This window comes from Hypanus sabinus, chromosome 15 (genome assembly GCF_030144855.1).
Source record: "Hypanus sabinus isolate sHypSab1 chromosome 15, sHypSab1.hap1, whole genome shotgun sequence".
Classification (NCBI taxonomy): domain Eukaryota; kingdom Metazoa; phylum Chordata; class Chondrichthyes; order Myliobatiformes; family Dasyatidae; genus Hypanus; species Hypanus sabinus.
In genome coordinates, this window is record NC_082720.1 from 66,890,751 (window position 1) to 66,913,793 (window position 23,043).

General features: G+C 42.1%; 1 protein-coding gene across 9 annotated transcripts in view; it reads left to right on the forward strand.

Moving 5' to 3' along the window:
* Window positions 1–23,043, forward strand: part of LOC132405567 (prolyl 4-hydroxylase subunit alpha-2-like) — a 148,943-nt gene that overhangs the window by 122,688 nt on the left and 3,212 nt on the right. For all 9 annotated transcript variants that reach the window (XM_059990477.1, XM_059990481.1, XM_059990476.1 and 6 more), the window contains 3 exons: window positions 15,247–15,315; window positions 18,890–18,986; window positions 22,993–23,043. The exon at window positions 22,993–23,043 is cut by the window's right edge and continues 3,212 nt beyond it. In XM_059990477.1, coding sequence (XP_059846460.1) covers window positions 15,247–15,315; window positions 18,890–18,986; window positions 22,993–23,043 — 217 coding nt within the window. The remainder of the gene's footprint in view (window positions 1–15,246; window positions 15,316–18,889; window positions 18,987–22,992) is intronic.

Consider the following 23,043-nt stretch of genomic DNA (forward strand, 5'->3'; position numbering starts at 1 on the left):
GCAGTGGTTGCATAACCAGAATTTGTATATGCTCTAGGTCACTCATACGACCATCCAGCACCTGCTCCCAAGGCTTCACATGACCTTGATCTGGCGGGGGGGTGGGGCGAAGCAGGTGCTACACCCTACCCAAAGGTGACCTGCAGGCCAGCAGAGGGGAGGAGCACCTTACAACTCCTTTGGAAGAGATGTATATCCAGCCCACCACCCGTGATACTATTGTACCTACCTCAATCACTTCCTTCGACAGCCCATTCCATATACTCATCATCTTCTGTGAGAAAACAGGGGCTGCTCAAGTCCCTTTTAAATCTTTCCTTTCTCACCCTAAGCTGATATTTTCTCGATTTTGGTAACCTGCAAAAGATGCTCTGCATTCACTCTATTTATGCCCTTCACGACTTTTTGCAGCTCTATAAGGTCAACCCTTTCTTGCTTTAAAAAATCTTTAAAAGGTTTATCAAGCACTATTTCCCAAGTGCAAAGCCATGATGGCTTTTCCTAAACAGACTGTCCATCTAAATGCTCATTGAACTTCTCCTTCAGAATCCCCTCCAGCAACCTCCCTGCTATTGACGTCAGGCTGATCTGTGTCTTGTTCCCTGGCTTGGCTTTGCAACCATTCTTAAACAAGGGACAATATTCGCCACCTTCCTGTCTAAAGAACTTCAATGAAGCAATCATCTGCACTAGGGCCTCTACAATTTCCTCTCTTGCCTCCCACAAATTCCAAGGATCTCTTGGTTAGGCCCCAGGGATTTATACACTTTAATGTACTGTAAGGCTGCAAGTACCTTGTCCCTGGTAATATGAATGTCCTCCAAAACATCTCCACTTGCTTCCATAAGACCATAAGACATAGGGGCAGAATTAGGCCATTCAGCCCAGTGAGTCTGCTCTGCTGTTCTATTATGGCTGATCATCCCACTCCATCCCATACACCTACCTCTCTGATGCCCTGACCAATCAGGAACCGATCAACTTCCGCCTTAGATATACCCACGGACTTGGTCTCCACTGCAGACTGTGGCAGAGTATTCCACAGGTTCACTACTCTCTGGTAAGAAGAAATCCTCCTTCCCTCTATTCTAAAAGGTCATCCCTCCATTTTGAAGCTGTACCCTCTAGTTCTGGATACACCCACCATAGGAAACATCCTTTCCACATCCAACCTATCTCGTCCTTTCAACATTCGGTAGGTTTCGCTGAGATCCCCAGCATTCTTCTAAATTCCAGTGAGTTTATTTCCTTTATCTCTTGATGAAAAATTATTGTTTCCTTGGTAAACACCAAGGAGAAATATTCATTAAAAATTGCACTCATTTCTGGCGACTCAAGTCATAAGTAGACCTGCTAAGGGAACTTACTCTCTCCCTAGCCAGTGTTTTATTCTCAATATATTCATAGAACCTCTTGGGATTTTCCATAATCTTACCTGCGAGGTCCATCTCATGCTCTCTCTTTACCCTCCTGAATTACCCCTTAAGAGTATGCTTAATCTTTTTATTGTCATAAACCAACTTGCTCGATCCCAACCTCTTGTGTCTTTCTTTTTCCTGACCAGAACTTCAGTATCTATCTTCCAAAGTTCCATATACTTGCCAGTTTAACTTTCACCCTAACAGATGCTCCTAGACACTTACTATCTCACTCCTAAAAGCCTCCCACTTGCCGTTTGTCCCTTTCCTTTCAGGCAGGCTCACCTAAAGGACTTCTACTAGATTCCCATCTCATTCCCACAGAGGTAGCCCTGCTTCAGTTCAGAAGCCCAGTTTATGAAGCTGACCTTTCTTACCTAAAAACTAATTGAATAGTGGTCACTAGAATCAAAGTGCTTCCTGTCTACCACATCATTGACTTCCCTTGTTAGGTTCCCTCAGAGGAGATACAGGAAAGATATTGATAAGATTGAAACATTACAGAATGAATTTACAAGAATGTTGCTGGGACTTGAGGGCCTTAGTTACAGGGTAAGTTTGAATAGGTTAGGGAGAGATTTGATAGAGGATTACAGAATTATGTGGAGTATAAGAGAGAACACCAGAAAAGAGAACACAGCAAGCAACAAAACAGCATCAGCAAAGCATCCCTTTCCTCCCTCCCACTCACCCACCACACACATGGACAGTACCCAAAGCTAATCTCTAGCCTCCAGTTTATAGTAGAGAAATCAGATGTCATTGGATACAGTAATCATGATAGATTTAAGAAGCTGAAAATATAAGGGTGGATGCTACATTCACTTATATGTTTAATGTGGGGGACCTGATGATTGAGAGGATTGTAGAATTTCCTTTGTGTTGCTAATGGTATTTGAGAGTGAGTGGCAATTTCAGATGGGCCACGGGAAGGAGAAACCATTGCTCACAAGGTGGTATGAGCAACTGGATAGAAAGTGATGTAGCACACAGCAATACACACAAAATGCTGGAGGAGCTCAGCAGGTCAGGCAGCATCTGTGGAGAGGAATAAACAGTTAACATTTCAGGCTGAGACCCTTCATTAAAACAATGTATCACTGCATTGTTGACTTAGTAAGAGTGTTAACAGCAATTGCAGACAAATCCGCAATTACAGCTGGAGAGAGTTTGCAAACACGGTAAACCGAGGTGGCAAGAATTCAGAGTTGAGAAAATAATTGGGAAAAAGGCATATGGCCAAGAGCTTTCATCATGACTGGAAAGGAAGGGGTCTGAATCCAGAAAGAAGCTTACAGCAGAGAGGACAACCCATGGTATGAAGGCAGAACATTTTTAGTCAAATACCTTCTAAACAAAATGATGTTGGATGACTTAGAGGAAGTTGCCATATATAGAAAAATATAAGATCTGAGTGTTCTGACAGAATAGAATCTCTGTAAGTTGTGGTTATTGAATTTGAAGATCTCTCAGGATCTGAAGTGGGAGCAGAACATCAGCTCCATCCTGAAGAAGGCCCAGCAGCGGATGTACTTCCTGCGGCTCTTGAGGAAATATGGTCTGCCTCAGGAATTGCTGCTGCAGTTCTACACTGCAGTCATTGAGTCTGTCCTGTGCACCTCCATCACTGTGTGGTTTGGAGCCGCCACCAAGCAGGATAGAACCAGACTACAGCACACAGTGAGGTCTGCCGAGCGCATCATTGGAGCCTCCCTGCCCTCTATTGTGGACCTGTACTCTTCCAGGTTGAAGAAGAGGGCGGGGAACATCATAAAGGACTCCTCCCATCCTGCGCACGGACTGTTTGAACTGCTTCCGTCTGGTAGGCGCTTCAGATCCCTCCAGACTAAGACTAATAGGCACTGGAGAAGTTTTTTCCCTACTGCGGTCACTTTGCTGAACAGTTAACTGCCGGTTAACTGTCGGCTAACTATTACTTGGATTGCAAGTATGTATAATCTATATTTTCATTTATATTTATCATCTTTTATGAGCAGAGAGACAACATCTGCCGGAAGTAAATTCCTTGTATGTGCACAGGTACTTGACGATTAAAGTCTGATTCTGAATATGAAATAGCTGCAGAAGCAAAAATGCACTGAGTCAAGATATGGAGATCAGGGATAACATTGTGGTTTCCATATTTACAACATTAGAAGACTACAAGATGCAGGGGCAGATTTAGGCCATTCAGCCCTTCGAGTCTGCTCTGCCATTCCATCATGGCTGATGTATTATCCATCTAAACCTCTTTCTCTTGTCTTCTCCCGTAACATAGAAACATAGAAAACCTACAGCCCAATACAGGTCCTACAGCCCACAATGTTGTACCGAACATGTACTTACTTTAGAAATTACATAGGGTTACACATACCCCTCTATTTTTCTGAGTTCTATGTACCTATCCAGGAGTCTCTTAAAAGATCCTGACATATCTGCCTCCATCACCGTCGTCGGCAGCCCATTCCATGCACTCACCACTCCTTGCATAAAAATCTTGCCCTTGACTCCTCCTCTGTACCTACTTCCAAGCACCTTAAAACTGTGCCCCCTCGTGGTAGCCATTTCAGCCCTGGGGAAAAAAGCCTCTGACTATCCACATGATCAGTGCTTCCCATCATCTTATACACCTCTATCAGGTCACTTCTCATCCCCTGCCGCTCGAAGGAGAAAAGGCAAGTTCACTCAACCTATTCTCGTAAGGCATGCTTCCCAATCCAGGCAATGTCCTTGTAAATCTCCTCTGCACCCTTTCTATAGTTTCCACATCCTTCCTGAGTGAGGTGACCAGAACAGAGCACAGTACTCCAAGTGGGGTCTGACCAGGGTCCTATATAGCTGTAACATTACTTCTCGGCTCTTAAACACAATTCCATGGTTGATGAAGGCTACTGCACTGTATGCCTTCTTAACCACAGAGTCAACCTGCGCAGCAGCTTTGAGTGTCCTATGGACTCAGACCCCAAGATCCCTCTGATCCTCCACACTGCCAAGAGTCTTACTATTAATATGTTTCTATGAAACAGAGGGAGAACGTGCAAACTCCACACCGGCAGCAACAGTGACTAAGATTGAACATGGGTCTCTGAAGCTGTGAACACTGTGCAAGACTCTACAGTTTAAATGAGGGTTGCTGCCTCCAGTGAAGGATGTTCTCGCTGTAGAGCTAACTGTGCTGATTTGCTTATGCAACCAGAGCAAAAGACTCAACGGACTCAACAAGAAAGATGTGTTAAAGTGGAACTTGTGGGTTTCTGAGCAAGACACCCTGAGCAATGTTTAGTTCAGTGCATCAGCTGCAACATTGAGATTCAGCAAGAATGTGAGCTTAATGATGTGCTCCACATGACAGTTATTGCATACCAGAAAATGGCTGTCATGAAAGAGAGACTGGCTGCAAGGGAGAATGACAAAGCTTGGAGATTTCATACAAAATGAAATGGAAGTCTTGAAAGTGATAAACATATAGCAAGAGGATAGCCAAGAAGGAGAACACACACACACAGCCTCGTTAAGGGGTTGGCATTGAAAAGGGTGAACAGCTAGATGTTCCTGGGCATCAGCATCTCAGAAGATCTGTCCTTGCTCCAACACATGGAAACAATCAAGAAGAAGGCACACCAGTGGTTCTATGTTTTAAGGAGTTTGAGGAGATTTAGTATGTCACCACCTCTATATATGTACAGTGGCAAGCATTCTGACTGGTTGTATTACATCCTGCTGTGGAATTTCCAATGTGATGGATTGCAAGAAGGTGCAGAGGTTTATAGACTCAGCCAGCTCCATCACGGACACAACTCTTCCCACTATTGAGGACATCTTCAAGAGACGTTGCCTCAAGAAGTTGGCATTCATCATTAAAGCTCTTCACCACTTGAGACACACTCTCTTCTCATTACTACCATCAGAGGAGGGTACAGAAGCCTGAGGCCCCACATTCAAATTTTTAGCTTCTTGCATTCCACCATCAACTATCTCAATAGTTAGGAACTGAGCAGAGAAGTCCATCTGGAGATCTTTTTCTCTCTCCTGGTCCTACCACTGCTGCATTTCATGCTGTGGTTCACAGTTCTCCAGGATTCAAGCTTCTTCTGCGCTATCTGGCTGTTGTCTTAAAAAAATAGAGAGGAAAAAAGAGAATCACTTGACTTTACCCATCGCTTTCCAGCTTGTACTCCTTCCCTTCCTTCCTAGTGTGTAACTGAAAGGTTAAGTCAGGAGAAGGGTTGGATGGGAATGTAGGAAAAATAAAGTGAGTAAGTGTACAAATGGGTAGATGATGGTCAGTTGGCATGACTGAGTGAATAGGTAGTTACCATGCCGTTTCTCTGTACATCTCCATGATGGAGTCAAAAACTGTTAGTGATCATGGTTAACCCATAAGACATTGGAGCAGAATGATACCATTTAACCCTTTGAGCCTGCTCCACCATTCCATCATGGATGATATTATCCCTCTCAACCTCATTCTCCTGCCTTCTCTCTATAACCTTTGACACCCTTACTAATCAAGAACTTAACAACCCCTGCTTTAAATACACCCAAGGAAATTACCACCACAGCCGTCTGTGGCAAAGAATTGCTTAGATTCACCACTCTGCAAAGATAAGGTGGGAGAATTCACTTGCAGGTTTGAAAATGAGGAATAAGGAGCTGACAGAGGCAATATCACTCTTACAGAAGTTGAAAATTATCCTCTAGAATTGTCCTTAATGACTTTCCTTTGGATATATTCCTGCTGAATTTGAGTGCATTGTAATTTTAAGATGGAGCTGATCTGATTGAAAGGTACAAGATAAAGCACAGGAGTAGTAACCTAGCTCATCTTTACCAGAGTTAATACAACACGCAAACTCCTTCCCATCTCCTTCTGGATCCTTTAAATGCCCATATGCAAGTGTTGTTGACCAATAACGCTGAACCAACAAATTTACAGGAACTTTAAGAAGCAATCAATCGCTTTGCATTTATTAATTGCAGCTGAACAGATTTAAAACAAAGATACGAGCGCTTTAGTTTCTTTTCCTGGAAGTTCAATGTAACCACTTGAAAAATGATGTGATAGTACTTATTCTGCAGAAATATCAAAATGACTGGTGATACCTTGGCTGTTTAAAACTTGCAGCTGGTTAGAGTACTGATTAAAATCAAGTTGCTGCAAATTCAACAGCTCAGCCTTTTTTCAAGTTTGCCAATGGCTTGATCTACGTTTCCCTGACTCATACATGGAAAGGACCATCAAAACGTTCTGCAGGAGTTGTCTGTGGTAAACTTCATTCATGACATATAGCTTCCCTGCTCCCCCCCCCCCCCCCATCCCAGCTTCAAAGATCCTTTTGTGTGAACAAAAGGTCATATGAAAGCTCAGGCTAGAAATCGGCAGTCAGTTCAATCACAGGAACCAGCAATAGGGCTTGATGGCCTTTTTGTTGCAACCATGTGCATTTTCCAATTAAGTCAGTCAATGCTGATGATGCATAGAAATCCTCTATACGTAAACTGCAAAGTAAATTTATTATCTAATTATGTGTATATCACTAGATATGTCCCTCAGATTCGTTTTCTTGCGGGTATAATCAATAAATCCAGTAACCACAATCGAATCAATGAAGGATGCATCAACATGGCAGACAACCAGTGTGCAAAAGGCAACATACAATGCAAATACAAAAGAAAAAAATAAATAAAGAAGCAATAAATATCGAGAAAATGAGATGAAGGGTGCTTGAAAATGAGTCTGTAGGTTGTAACAGTTCCATGATGGGGCAAGTGAAGTTATGAAGCTATCCCTTCTGGTTCAAGAGTCTTGATAGCCTAATGGTTGAGGGGTAATCATTGTTCCTGAAACTGGTGGTGAGAGTCCTGAGCCTCCTGTACCTTCTTCCTGATTGCAGTAGCAAGAAGAGAACATGGCCTGGGGTCCCTGATAATGGATGCTTCTTTCCTGAGGCAGCACTCTGCGTAGATAAGCTCAATTGTGTGGATGGACTGGACTGTGTCCACTACTTCTTGTAGGATTTTCCATTCCAGGGCATTGGTGTTTCAAAACCAGGCTGTGATACAGCCAGTCAGTTATACTCTCCACCACATATCTATGCTGGTGGAAATCAGCAGGTCAGGAAGCACCTATGGAGAGGAATAAAGAGCCAGCGTTTCAGGTTAAGACCCTTCATCATGACTCAAAAGGAAGGAGTAAGAAGCCACAATATGAAGGTGGAGGGAGGAGGAGTTTTCCAATCATGATGAAAGGTCTCAGCCCAAAGGGACTACTCTTTATTCTTCTCCACTGCCTGACCTGCTGAGTTCCTCCAGCATTTTTGTGTGTGTTAACCTTGATTTCCAGCATCTGCAGAATCTCTTGTGTTTAAGAAATCCTCTACAATTGTGTTATTCATATGTGCAATTGAAGTGGTGTAACATGCAATGCTACAAGGTCATTTTATTTGGAGAGTTAAAGGACTAGATCACAGATATAAAAGAAAGTGGAAGAGATTTAAAGGATATGATGAAGATCTTGCAGTGTGTTGTTGCAACTCATTGCATGTTGATAATGGTTGAGGCAGGTATAGTTGAGGCATTCAGGAAGGAACTGAACAAATAAGTGGTGAAGAGGCATTCAAAAAGCTACAAGAAGAAGGAGTTTGTGAGTTACTCGAGTATAGAGTTAGCATAAACATGAATAGTGTCTTCTGTGTTGTGTCACAGTATTATGAACTGGGAAAGCCAATCAAGGTTTAAAGTAAATCTTTTATCTAAGTTCATATATACTACCTTGAGATTCACTTACTTGCAGTGTTTATGGGGAAAAAGGAATGCAATAACATTTTATGAAAAGAAAATGACAAAAATGAAGATTGACAAACACCTATGTGCAAAAGAAGACAAACTGTGCAGTTAAAAATAACACTGAGAACATGAGCTGTAAAGTGTCCTTAAAAGTGAGTCTGTAGGTTGGAGAATCCATTCAGAGTAGTAGTGATAAAGTTATCCACATCGGTTCAGGAGTCTAATAGTTGTAGAGTCATAAGCAATGAATGTGACCCTGGCTTCATGTAACCCTGATTGGGGTGGGGAGTGCTATATCTTAACCAAGGGTGATCTGCAGGCTAGTGGAGGGAAGGAGCGCTTTATACTTCCTTTGGTAGAGATATATCTCCACCCCGCCACTCATTTAAAAGTCACTTGGTTAGTTACATAAGTAGGAAAGCTGTAGACAATGTGAGCCAAGTGCAGGTAAATGGGACTAGCTCAGTTGGCCTACTTGGTCAACAAGGACAAACTGGACTGAAAAAGTCCTGTTTTCATGCCATATCAATTATTCTGACTCTAATAAACAGCTGGAAATAGGGTTTAGCTATGGTAGTTCCCAGTAGAGAACACTGAAATAATTGGCTTGATTGGTATTCCCTGTAAACAACTAACAAGGACTCAGAATGTCTCCTTATGTGCTGCAGCCTGGAAATTAAATTGTATAATGCAGTGTTGTTTTCAGCACGCGGAATTAAAAATTAATTTCTACATGCTCAGTAGTGCAGTAGTTAGCGCAACACTTTACAGTAGCAGCAACCTGAGTTCAATTCCCACCACGGTCAGTAAGGAGCTTGTAAGCTTGTACTTTTTCCTCATGATCATATGGGTTTCCTCTCGGTGCTCATGTTTCCTCCCATAGTCCAAAGCCATTCCGGTAGGTTGGTTAATTGGTCATTGTAAATTCTGTTGTGATAAGGCTAGGGTTAAATCAGGGATTGCCCTGCAGCGTGACTCGATGGATGGGAGTGGTCTATTCTGTGCTGTCAATCAATAAATAGCTAAATAGAAAATAAATAATTAGTTACATTTTATGAAATGCAATTTCAGCAGTTTCCTGCTGGTAGATGTCAGTAGGAAAATTCAACCATGCACTCATCATTGTCAATTACTCTTGGAATCTATACATGGTCTCTGTGGCTCTCCGATTGCAGGGGAGTGCAAAGGGTCAATTCTATTTGATTAATTTGAGTTTTACAAAAGGTAACTCTGTGTATCAATAGTGGTGATGCAGTTCTGATGGAATTCAGTAAATATGTTGATATGATCTCACATGGAAAACTAGTCGAAAAGATAAGGACCGAGGGATTCAGGAGGTATAATCAGCCCTGATGAAGGGTTTCAGCCCAAAATGTCAACTATACTCTTTTCCATAGATGCTGCTTGGCCTGTTGAGTTCCTCCAGCATTTTGTGTGTGTTGCTTGGATTTCCAGCATTTGCTTGAAGCATGCAAAGTGTGTGCCTTCATTGTAGACTACAAGAGTTAAGAAATTATGATACTTCAGTGTTGTTTCAACACACACAAGATGCTGGAGGACAGCCAGGCAGCATCTATTGAGGAAAGTACAGTTGACATTTCAGGCTGAAAATCTTTGGTAGGGCTCATATGTTCAACCATTGCTAGAGTAATGACTGTAGTTTTGATCAGCAAGACATAGAAAGGACTAGATTGCAGGAGAGAAGGTACAGAGGAAGTTCACCAGGGTGTTTCCTCAATGGACCCAGTTACAAAAGAGACTAGATAGGCTGAGTTTGTTTTCTTAAGAGAGGAGAAAGCTGGAGGTGGGGGGGGGGGTGCAAATTCTGACTAAGGGATACAAAAGTATGAGGGCACAGGATAGACTTCTCTCCTGAGAAGTGGAGTCTGTAACCAGCTGGCACTTGATTAAGGTAAGGCTCAGGAGATTTAGACGGACTTGCAGAGGAAGTTTTTAACCCGGAGAGTCATTAGAATCTGGAACAGCCTGCCTGACCGGGTGTCAAAACCAGAAGTGTCACATCTCAAGGGCTTATCTAATTACATTTTCATTGTCGTGTCATAGAGCTGGGGCCAAAGGCCGTGGAACTGATATTGTCAGTTTGTTGATTGCTGGCGTAGACACTGTAAGCTAAAGAGCCTGTTTCCCTGGTATAAGACTCTGCATCACAAGGTTCTATTGCATTGATATAAGGGACTCTAGTGAAAGCCATATTGAGATGGCTGTAGACAATCTGTCTGTATGTACTGCTGGTTTTTGGTTTATTGTTAATCATCATAAGAGTTGTTCTATGACTGATAATAGGGCCAAGAATAGACAATGTTGTAATGGAGCACCAAAATCATGATACAAGCTGCTGTCTGGTTTCCTTTTTATTAGTGCAGTTAAGATGTTTATCTTTCTTGAAAATCAGTGCCAACCCTGCACCAGGTACTTCAAGGGGTAGTACTCAGAAATGCCTCTTCCTCCACGTACAAACATCCCCACCATTGAAATTAGGAGAATGTGGGGGTGGATAGCATGGGTAATTGAGGTTTAGCAGCTTTCTGGTTGCAATGAGGCTTATTTTCCCTTCGTGTTGCTGAGCTGGTTAAACAAGCCAAACAGTGGGCAGAATTGAGCGTTTATGTTTGATGTTAAGCGGCTACTGCCAGGTACACACAGACACACTTCATTTCGACAGCTTCAAGGATGAAGGGTTTACATGGGTGGTCTAATTCAGAGCAGGCTAGAAAATAGAGGTGTTAAAAGGTTTATGGGATTAGGATAAATGAGGGGAATATTTACCAATGAATGATGGGTGAAGTTTCAGATTAGCAACCTTAAATCTGAAAAATTATCCTTTATTTGTTGATAAATATTCTCGTTATTTATCCTAATCCCAGCAAGACTTTGAACAACTTGCTGAAGCAGTGGCTGGAAATTGAATCTTCTACTGTACAGTTCAGTGGACACAAGATTAATAAGCAGTTCTCAGCAGAACTGAATAAATACTTTGGTGAAATAATTACAGGATTATGAAGACATTAAAGGAGCAAAAAGCAAATAAGGCAGGCCTTTGAAAGGAGGGCAAATGGTATGTTGGCCTTTTGAATATGAGGATTTGAATACAGGAGGAAGGAAGGTTTATCGCAATTGCATTTAGCTTTAACAAGACCACACTAGGAGTATTGTGTGCAGCTTCTGTTTCTAAACTAAAGAAAGGTCTATTTACCATCAAGAGACTCCAACACTGATTTACTTGTCTGGATCTAGGGACGGTGGTTTTGCTCTCTGAGGGGAGTTCAAAATTCAAAGTGAATTTATTATCAAAGTAGTTAATATAGGTCACCATTTATTACTTTGACATTCATGTTCTTGCAAACATCTACAGGAAAATCAAGAAATGCAATAGAATTTATGAAAACTATAAATAACAAAGACTGACTAACAACCAATCTGCAAAAGCAGACAAATCATACAAATAATAAGGCAGATAAACAAGTTGTACTGAGCACATAAGTTGTAGAGTCTTTGAAGGTGAGTCTACAGGTTGTGGAATTAGTTCAGAGATGAGGTGAGTAAGGTTATCCACACTGGTTCAGGAGCCTGATGGTTGAAGGGTAATAACTGTTCCTGAACCTGGTGGTGTGGGACCTGATGCTTGATGTATCTCCTGCCCAATGGTAGCAGCAAGAAGAGAGGATAGCCTGGATGGTGGGACCCTTGAAGGTAAATGCTCCTTTCTTGTGGCAGTGCTCCTGAGGAGTCCTTAGTGAAACAAACAAAATTCTTGGAGAGCGTTCTTGGCTAGATGCAAGAAGAAATTTTCCCACAGTTAAGGAGGAGTTCAAGGAGTGGCCAGTGATTGAGATTAGGTCCATAAAACATAGGAGCAGAAAAAGGCTATTCAGCCCATCAAGTCTGCTCTGCCATTCCATCGTACCTGATCCTGGATCCCACTCAACCCCATTCACCTGCCTTCTCGCCACATCCTTTGATAGATCAGGAAACTATCAACTTCCACCTTAAATATATGCACAGACTTGGCCTCCATCGCAGTCTGTGGCAGAGCATTCCACAGATTGAATACTCTCCAGCTTAAAAAGTCCTCCTTACCTCTGTTCTAAAGTGTTGCCCCTCAATTTTGAGGTTGTGCCCTCTAATTCTGGACACTTCCACCATAGGAAACATTCTCTCCACATCCACATTAACTAATCCTTTCAACATTCAGTGGGTTATTGCAGACTAGGTTGCTTAGGATAGAGCTGAGGTGGAATTGTGTCACTTAGAAGTGGTGAGCCTTTGGCGCAGGATTTGCTTTGTAAGGCTGTAGAAGCTGAGTCTAAATGTTTATTGAAAACAGTGATTGGTAGCTTTCTGGATGCTTTAAAAAGGATATGTGGATATGGTGGTAGAGCTGCAAATGCATCTAGGGTAGATTAGACATGGACTAGGAAAATGAAGTAGGCATGAAGGGTCTGGCCTAGAAGGGGTATGGAGGGCTAAGGTTCCAGTGCAGATCAATGAGAGTAGGCAGTTTCAATGGTTTTGGCATGGGCTAGATGGGCCAAAAGGTCTGTTCCTGTGCTGTACTTCTCTATGACCAATTCCTACTTTTATTCTTTGGGTTCTTATCATCTTATGATAGACCCAGCTCAGACTTGCTGGACTGAACAGTGTTACCCTTGTTGTGCAACTTCATAACTCCAACTATTGTCTATACTATCCTACACTAAAAATAAACTTCAGATAGGTTTGTCAATGACTTTGGCAGTTTGCCAAAGCTGAAGTGTTCCCATAACCAATTGTTGCACTTTCAAGGACTCTTTATCTCATGTTCTTGATATTTATTACTTGTTTATTTTTTTTTCTTTTTGTATTTGCACAGTTGTCTTTAGCCTTGTTTGCCTTGTGTGCAGGTCTTAATGATTCTATTATACTTATTTGATTTATTGAGTATGCCCACAAGAAAATGAATCTCAGGGTTATATATGGTGACGTGTATGTACTTTGATAATAAATTTGCTTTGAATTTTGAACTTTAAAATCTCCAGACACTTTGAAGCTCCCTTGAGATGAAGGTCAATGAGTCACGTTAAACAGCTTACTATGAAATCATGTCTGAGGCGTAACAAGTTGGAACTACTCACTGAATAGTTGTGTTCTTAGTGGGTACATGTTTTAAAGTGTTGCTTATTAGTCAACTCATTGACAGATTTATCATTACATTGTCCACTTATTAAGAGTGTTAACAGTAATTGCTGGCAAGTCATAATAGCAGTAGAAACAGAATTGCAATGTTCCTGCTCAGAGCTGGCAAGAATTCAGATTTGTGAAGGAAAATGGGAAAAAGGCATGTGGTACCTGGTGACTCAAGAGATTTTGCAGATGCTGGAAATGTTAAACGACACATACAAAATGCTTGAGGAACTCAGCAGTTCAGACAGCCTCTGCGGAGGGAAGTAGTCAATGTCTCGGTCTGAGACCCTGGAAAGGAAGGGGGCAGAAGTCAGAATAAAAAGTGTGATGGGTGGGGAAGGAGTACAGTCTGGCAGGGTGAAAGGTGAGACTAGATGAGAGGAAAGGTGAGTGAGTGGGGAAGACGGAATGATGCAAAAAGTCTGGAGGCATCCATCATTAAGGGCCTCCATTACACAGAACATGGTCTCTTCTCATTGCTACCATCAAGGAGGAGGCACAGGGGCCTGAAGAGGCACACTTAGTGTTTCAGGAACAGCTTCTTCCCATTTTCCCTCAGATTTTTGAATGGGCAATGAACCCATGTACACTAACAGGCTATTTTTTTCTTTTTTACTCTCTTTTTGAACTGCTTACTTCATGATATATATATTCTTATTGGAATTTATATATTTTAATTATTATTATTATTATGTACTACACTGTACTGCTGCCATAAAACAACAAATTTCATGACATATGCCAGTGCATTCTGATTCTGGAGAAGGAGGAATCTGATAGGAGAGGAGATACAAGACAAAATAAAGAGAAGGAGGTGAGGAACAAGGGGACAGTGATGAGCAGGTCAAGAGGATGGGAGACTGGAACAGAAGAGATCTGAGGGCCACTAGGATGAGGGTAACCAAGTTGAGAGAGAGAAAGATATGAACAGATACCAGAATTTAGAGAAATCGATGATCATACCATCACTGTCTGCTCAGCAAGCATTGATATCTGTGGCCCTCCTGAGGTTTTCAACAGATTCTATTTTTGCTGTAATTTCTGATTGTTTGCAAGATACCATTTGACAATTCTAATTTTAACATTTTACCAATTGCGTACGTTTGCTCATTGATATTTGAGGTAAGATGAAAGATGATAGATCGAGTGGATAGCCAGAGACTTTTTCTTGGGTGGAAATAACTAGTGAAAGGGGGCGTAATTTTAAAGAGATCGGAGGAAGCTTTGGTGGGATGCCAGAGTTAAGTTCATTACACAGAGAGTGGTGGGGATGTGGAATGCCCGGCAAGATGTGATGATAGAGGCAGATACGTTCGGGCGTTTATGAATCTCATATGAATGATTGAAAAATGGAGAGCTATGAAGGAGGGAAGGGTTACATTGATCTTAGAGTAGGTTAAAACTTTAGCACAACACCATGGGTAAAATGACCTGTACCGTGCTATGCTGTACTGTTCCATGTTCTGTGTTCTATGCTGCATGCAATCAACATTTGAAAGAGAAATTGGAACTTTTCTCAGTCAAGAGCTTTTATCAAGCTGCAATCCTTTTTGGTTTGAGGGATGGAAAGGCGGGAGGTCGAATTGTGTTACCTTAAGTCAATTATTTAATGTTGGCATGTTACTGCTCTGTCACCATCACTTGCTTTATGTGTCCGATACACTGCTTTGTGGTCATGTTGATTGTGGCTTCAGTCCATGTAACTGCTGCGATGTGCTGCATCAGCTGCCAGCATTTAACAGGAGAGTGATTTCTTCCAACACCATTTCCATTGTTCCATCTGTGTTAATTTAAAATGAAAGCACCCTCTCTAAAAATGTGAGACAGTATTTATGAATCTGTTTGCAATTCTCTATACTAGATGAGTGATGTCACAGCAGGCGGAGCCACAGTGTTTCCTGACTTTGGGGCTGCGATATATCCAAAGAAGGTAACTGGACAAGTTTCTCTTTGCCGATTATTATTTGTATTTCTGGGTTATGTGAGAAGTCAGTTGATCAATGGTGCAATGGGCTCCCAACCGTACAAGGAATTGGCTTAACATTAATTATTTATCCATTAATAACAGCAATAAAACTCCTGTTTTGACCTTGTTTTAAGCCTGGTAAAACCCTTATCATTGAAATAGCCATTGATACAGAACCTCCCTTTTATAAATAAATAACGATCTAAAGATGAACTATTTGTCACACGTGCATTGAAGCATACAGTGAAATGCGTTATTTTGAGTCAACGGTAAATATAATCAGAAGATTGCGCTGGGCGCAGCCTGTAAGAGTCAGTACGCTCCTAGCACCAATATCGCATACCTGTGACTGACTAATCCCCGCAGGAAATGCAAGCAGGTCATGAGGAGAATGTAAAACTCCTTAACGACAGCGGCAGGAGTCGTACCCCGATCGGTGATTGCTGGCACTGAAAATCGATTGCACCATGCTGCCACACCAGAGCAGCATTGCACTATTTTCTTCATTTCAGAGTACCAGTGATTTGTAATATTCAAGTTAAGATTAGAATATCGTATACACCAAACTGCAATGAAATTCTTTGTTTGTATGAAGTTCACAGAGTAAACAATGTATTGAATTGAATTGATTTTATTTCTTACATCCTTCATATACATGACGAGTAAAAATCTTTATGTTATGTCTCCATCTAAAGGTGCAACGTCCAATCATATTAACTTATAATCATTTATAATAAATAGAACAGTCAATGTAACATAGAAATACACGCAAATCAGTGAGAGTTAATCAGTCTGATGGCCTGGTGGAAGAAGCTGTCCTGGAGCCTGTTGGTCCTGGCTTTTATGCTGCAGTAGTGTTTCCCAGATGGTAGCAGCTGGAATAGATTGTGGTTGGGGTGACTCATGTTCCCAATGGTCCTACAGGCCCTTTTTATGAACCTGTCTTTGTAAATGTCCTGAATCATAGGAAGTTCACAACTACAGATGCGCTGGGCTGTCCGCATCACTCTCTGCAGAATTCTGCGATTAAGAGAGATACAGTTTCTATACCAGGCAGTGATGCAGCCAGTCAGAATGCTCTCAATTGTGCACCTGTAGAAAGTTCTTAGGATTTGGGGGCCCATTCCAAATTTACTCAACTCTCTGAGGTGAAAGAGGTGCTGTTGTGCCTTTTTCACCACACAGCTGGTGTGTACAGACCAGGTGATGTCCTTGTGGATGCTGAGGAACTTAAAGCTGTTCACCCTCACAATGCCAGATCCATTGATGTCAATAGGGGTTAGCCCATCTCCATTCCTCCTGTAATCCACAACCAGCTCTTTTATTTTTGCAACATTGAGGGAGATGTTGTTTTCTTGACACCATTGTGTTAGAGAGATGACTTTTTCCCTGGAGGTCACCTCATTATTGTTTGAGATTAGGCCAATCAATGTAGTGTCGTTGGCAAATTTCATTAACAGATTAGAGCTATGGGTGGTGACCCAGTCCTGAGTATATAGGGGGTAAATGAGGGGACTTAGTACCCAGCCCTGAGGGGCTCCTGTGTTGAGAGTCAGAGGGTTGGAGTTGAGGGATTGCACTCTTACCATCTGCTGGCGGTCTAACAGGAAGTCCAGGATCCAGCTGCACAAGGCCGGGTCAAGGCCAAGGTGTCTGAGTTTCTTGTCAAGCTTGGATGGAATAATGGTGTTGTGTGCTGAACTGTAGTACAAGAACAGCATTCTCACGTAAGCATCCTTCTTCTCCAGATGAGTAAGAACAGTACATAGAGCAGTGCCTATTGCAGTGTTTATTGATCGGTTATGTCAGTAGGTGAATTGTAGGGGGCCCAGTTTGAGTGGTAGCAAGCTGCAGATGTTGTCCTTGACTCGCCTCTCAAAGCATCTGCTTATTATTGATGTGAGTACGATAGGCCACCAGTCGTTCTGGCATGTTTCCTTGGTCTTTTTTGGTACAGGGACAATGGTGGATAATTTGAAGCAGGAGAGCACTCTACACTGGGAGAGGGAGAGATTAAAAATGTCTGTAAATACACCTGCCAGTTGTACTGTGCATATCTAAGTACTCGCCCTGGGATGCCGTCTGGTCCTGCAGCCTTGCGACTGTCCACTCGTTGGAAACATCTGCGTACCTCAGCCTCAGAGATGATCGGGTTGCAGGTTGTAGCGGTGGCTTTCCTCAGAGGCTCAGAGTCAGCGACATCGAACCAAGCAAAAAGTGATGAAGCTCACTGGGAGAGAGGCTGCGAAGTTGGCAGCACCACTACCTTTGGCTTTGAAGTCTATGATGGTGTGCAGCCCTCACCAAAAGACATGTGTGCCATTCATTGTGAATGTACAGCAGCAAACACAAATCAAAATGATGCACAGATTGTGGTGCGGTTGGAAGTAATGCATGAAGAAATGCAAAAGTGGGTGACAATGGAATAATCAAGCAGGGAAGAATTAAGAGACGAAGACCGAGGCAGCACTACCAGGAAGAGGATGTGAAAGAACTGGTTGATTCTAAAGTCTAGTAACAGTGGAGACAAAGTTGTCTGTTTATCTGGGCTTTTGAGCTCCCATATCTTCTCCCAGAGGCAGAAGAGAGAAGAGGGAATGGCCAGGCATCCTGAACTATACTATTACTCTGCCCGAATTAACACATTGCAATTAGTGGATACAGTGAGCTCCACGTAAAGGTAAATGAGAGGACATTTTTTCCCCGATAAGATGCCGGCGTGTTTAATTGCAGCAGCTTCTACGGGTTCAACAAAAGGTGTTATTGTCCTTTATAAACATATTTTTTATGATTACAAGATCCTGCTGGACTTTACGAACTTAAAGTACTGCAGGTATACTCCATCAGCGAGTTGCTCGTTGGCTGAGAAAATGAAGGAACTGCTTCATTGTGCTGTTGCCTGCGTCGAATGAGACATTTGGTCTCATAAACGAGTGACTGTCTTGTCGCTTTTCTTGTGATCACCAAGACCCTTTGGACATTGTTCATGTGTCATGCCACAAGTTTGACTTGTTGGCGAGGGAGCTGCGTGGCCTCAGCCATACTGAGGACTAGGCCTCAGACCGCGGTGTTGTATGTTTACAGCCACTGGGAAAGAGGTGTCGAAACCAGTGTGCTCCACTAGGGGCGGTGTGGCACAACATCCAGGGTGAAGTCAGTGCTGCTCTCCTGTGTTCTCTTGGCAGAATACAATCCATACTGCAGATACTGCGGCATTCATGGTTAGGGTCTGGACTAGTTTTTTTTTGTGTGGCTTTATCTCACTGAAACCTTTACTTGCTTGCTATTGTGTATGTGCTATGGGACTGTTGGAACTGTGGTTAGCACCTTGACCCTGAAGTAATGCTGTTTCATTTGGCTGAATTCATGGGTGTTCATGTATGGCTTTTAAACTTGAATTGAATTGAATAAAATTGTGGATATGTTGATATATGGAGAGAGGAAAACAGAACACACATTCCAGGTTGGTAGCCTTTTATCAGAACAGTCTTATCTAATAAATAACATATCTAAGAGGATTTTTTTAATCTATTTCCAGGGAACAGCAGTATTTTGGTATAACCTTTTTAGAAGCGGTGAAGGTGATTATAGAACACGACATGCAGCCTGTCCGGTGTTAGTAGGAAGTAAATGGGGTAAGAACCTTGCACCATGTTCTACTGTTGACAGCCAAGTGGCTTTTGTTAGTGGAGAAACAATAAGGCTCTGCATCCACCTTGCTCTGCTCCTTACATTTTGTTGGAACCTGGCATATCTTTTAGAAGAAACCTCCTCTAAAAAATTTTGATTTGCAAAACATGCCTGTGCTTGAGAATGAAATATTGTTATTCACTCTTGTCACTCAGTGAGATGGTTTGATTGTTTATTTATAATTTTTATTATTTACAAGATACACCACAGAATAGGCCCTTCCAGCCCTTCAAGCTGTGCCACGCAGCAATCCCCAGTTTAACCCTAGTGTAATCATGGGACAATTTACAATGATCAATTAGCTTACTGTGCCAACCCAGAGGAAATACACGTGGTTATGGGGAGAACATACAGACTCCTTACAGGCAGCGACAGGATTTGAACCCGGGTTGCTGGTGCTGTAAGGTGTTGCGCTAAGCACCAACTACCCTACTGTGCCACCTTGTCCCTCAGTAATAGGTAGGAACCCCAGTACCTAGGGGGATTAAAATATTTTGCTGGGTGGTTTCTCACAGTAGTCACTTGTGAAAGAGATTCACGTCTTTTACCGAGACATAAACACACTCCTATAGTGACCACCATATCCCAAGTTAATCCTCCCAAGTGGCTTGGAACTAGCATACACTCACAAATGAGTGCTGCAAAGCTGCTGTGCTCACTACAGAGCCTAAAAGAACCTCTCTACAAATAATTTCTCAGGAGAGGTTTATCCAATCCGAATCTCAGTGTGAATATTTGCCATGGTTACTGCAAAGGGCAGGGTTTCCAGCTGGCCAGGTTGTCTTTACCACAGCACACAATCTGGAAGAACTCAGTGGGTCAGTCGCCATCGGTAGGGAGAAAGTAACTGTCAATGTTTCTGGCCAAGATCCTGCATCAGGACTGAGAGTGGAGAGGGGAGATGGCCAGCACAGAGAGGAGACTGGGAGCAGCGAGAGAGGATTCTGAGCTGATTGGTGGGCTGACAGGCACGTAATGCCAGGTAGTAGAGGGGACTATATACCATATCTCTATCTCTCATGATTTTATATATCCCCATCACCTCTCAGCCTCCTTTGATTCAGAGAAGACAGACCAAGCCAATGCATTCTCCTCTTGTAATTCAAGACCTCTAATCTAGGCAACATTCCCGTGAAGACGAGAAGATCTGCAAATGCTGGAAATCCAAGCAACTTGCACAAAATGCTGGAGGAACTCAGTAGGCCAGGCAGCATCTGTGGAAGAGATTGGAAGCTGAGGCCCTTCATCATGATTGGGAAAAAAGATGAGAAGTAGAGCAAGAAGGTGGGGGAGGATGAGAAGAAGTGTGAGGTGATAGATGAAACCAGGAGAGAGGGAGGGGAAGAGATGGCAAGTTGATAGGTAAAACAGCTAAAGGGCTGGGAAATCAGGGGTCTGATAGGAGAGGATAGAAAGTCATGGAAGAAAGGGAAGGGGAGGAGCACCAGAGAAATATGACGGGCAGGTACCTCTCCCCTTCCCCTCTCCCCATTTTACCTATCAAATACCACCTTATACTTCTTCCTCCCCTCCCACCCCTTCTTGCTCTGATTTTTCTTTTTTTTTCTATTCCCAATGAAGGGCCTTGGCCTGAAACATCAACTGTTCACTCTTCTCTGTAGATGCTGCCTGGCCTGCTGAGTGCCTCCAGCATTTTGTATGTGGTGCTAATATCCCTGTGAACCTTTTCTGTACCCTTTCTAAAGCTTAATTGCATCTGTCCTGCACTGTGGCAACCAGGACTATACATGATACTCCAAATGCGGTTTCACCAGTCCTGCGCAACTTTAACGTGACATCATCCCAACTTATACACAAAGCCTCAGCCAATGACAGCAAGCATTCCATCCACCTTCCTCACCACCCTGTTTATCTGTGTGTTAACTTTTAGGTAACTATGTATATGTAGTAGGTCCCCCTGTTCTACAAGCCGCTGAGCCTTACCACTTACTGTGTATAGTACTGTACAAAAGTCATTGACACATATATACTGCTAGGGTGACTAAGAATTTTGCGCAGCCCTGTATATCCTACCCTGTTTTAACTTCTCAGAATGCTCTTGTCTAAGTTAAATTCCGGCTGCCTGCTGTCCCAATTGATCTATATGTCTTGTTGGAACCTTAAAGAGCCTTCATCACTATCTACAATACCTCTAAGTTTCTTGCCATATGCAAACTTGCTGATCTCAACCTAATAGGGAACTCATGAAAACAACAGATGACTCAGCTCAGTTCTCTGTGGTGCACCGCTTGTCGCGTGCCTTCAATCTGATAAGCAGTCCTTCGCTACCACGTTTTGCCTCCTCTCACCAGGGTAATCTGCCAGCTGATTGATAAGAAACTTGTGAACAATGCCATCTTTTCTGTCCTCGTCAATCCCCATGATTTCTCACATGCAAAACCAGGTTGACACCTCCTGGTCAATCTCTGCCTTTCCAAGAGCAAATAAATCCTATCCCTCAGAATCCCTTCCAATAACTAGCCCACTGTTCATGCTTACTGCCCTGCAGTTCACTGGCTTATCCCTGCAGCTTTTAAAGACACAAAATTATCCTTCCTCCATACTTAAACTACCTTACCTGTGGCTAATGAAGATACAAATATCTCTTGTGAAGTGCAAACAATCCTCCCCCCCCTTACTTTATCTTGGGTAAACCTGATCAGGCCCTTTGTGCATGTCAAGACCCTCAGTGTGACCTGCTTTGTAATGTTAAATATAAAAGATACTGCAGGTGCTGGAAATCCAGAACAACACACAAAATGCTGGAGGTTCTCAACAGGGCAGGCAGCATCTATGGAAAGGAAAGCACAGTCGATGTTCTGGGCCGATGAAGACTCAGCCAGAAACGCTGACTATGTATTCCTCTCCATAGGTGCGGCCTGGCCTGCTGAGTTCCTCCATCATTTTCTGTGTTTCTTTGTAATGCTCCAGAATGTCACTGTTCCCTCCCCTAGACACAGTGCTTCCATATCCTTTACCATGGTAAATAGTGTAGAAAAGTATTAAGACCTCACTCATTTCCTTTGGCTTCATCTGTACATTACTACATTAATTCTTTAGAGGATCTCTCATTTCCTCTAGAATATTTTAGGATTCTGCTTTACCATATCTGTCAGGGATAACTCTTAGCTCTTTACTTCCTTTCGAAATTGCTTCTTAAGTGTCCTCCTACATTGCTTACACGCTAAAGGCTCACTTGATCCCAGATACTCAACACATTTGTTTGAGAAACTGAGTCAATGTTTCAGTTTGAAGAAGGGTCTTTGAACTGAAATATTGACTTTCTCTTTCTACAGCTGAGGCTTGGCCTGCTGATTGTTTCCAAATTTTTCTGGATTTTTAAATATTTTAAATTTAATTATGTGTTTATATTTTTTAATATATTTGTCTATACTTTTATTTTTATTTTATTTATTTTACTCTTTATTTTAGATTTTGTATTTATATTTTTAAATTAAGTTATTTTTACTTTATTTGAAAATTACTTTTACTTCTATTTTTTAATTTTAGATTTTTTAACTATTTTGTAAATATTTAATATTTTTACATATCTCTCATTGCAATTTATAGGTTTCATATCTTGCACTGTTACGCTGCTGCAAAGCAGCAAGTTTCATGACATATGTGAGTGACATTAAACTTGATTCTGATTCTGATTTTAGAGTTCTAATATCAGCAGATTTCGAAAATTGATTTCTAATAGGTAGGAATCCTGGCTTGCAGTAGTTAGTTCACCCACTCATCCATCTGAGGCTGAAGACTACTTAGAAACAATAGAAAAAAAAAAGTGGATTTAGGTGCAGCATAAGAAGGAAATGTGATGGGATGAGAGTGATGAATTTTCTGTTTACCTGGGGTGGCTCCATGAGCAGTAATTTAATTTTGTATATAATATAAACATTTGCTTAAGATCTTTAGCTGTTTTTTAACCCTTCCTTTCATTTTGTTCAGTTTCCAATAAATGGATCCACGAGAGAGGGCAGGAGTTCAAGAGGCCATGTG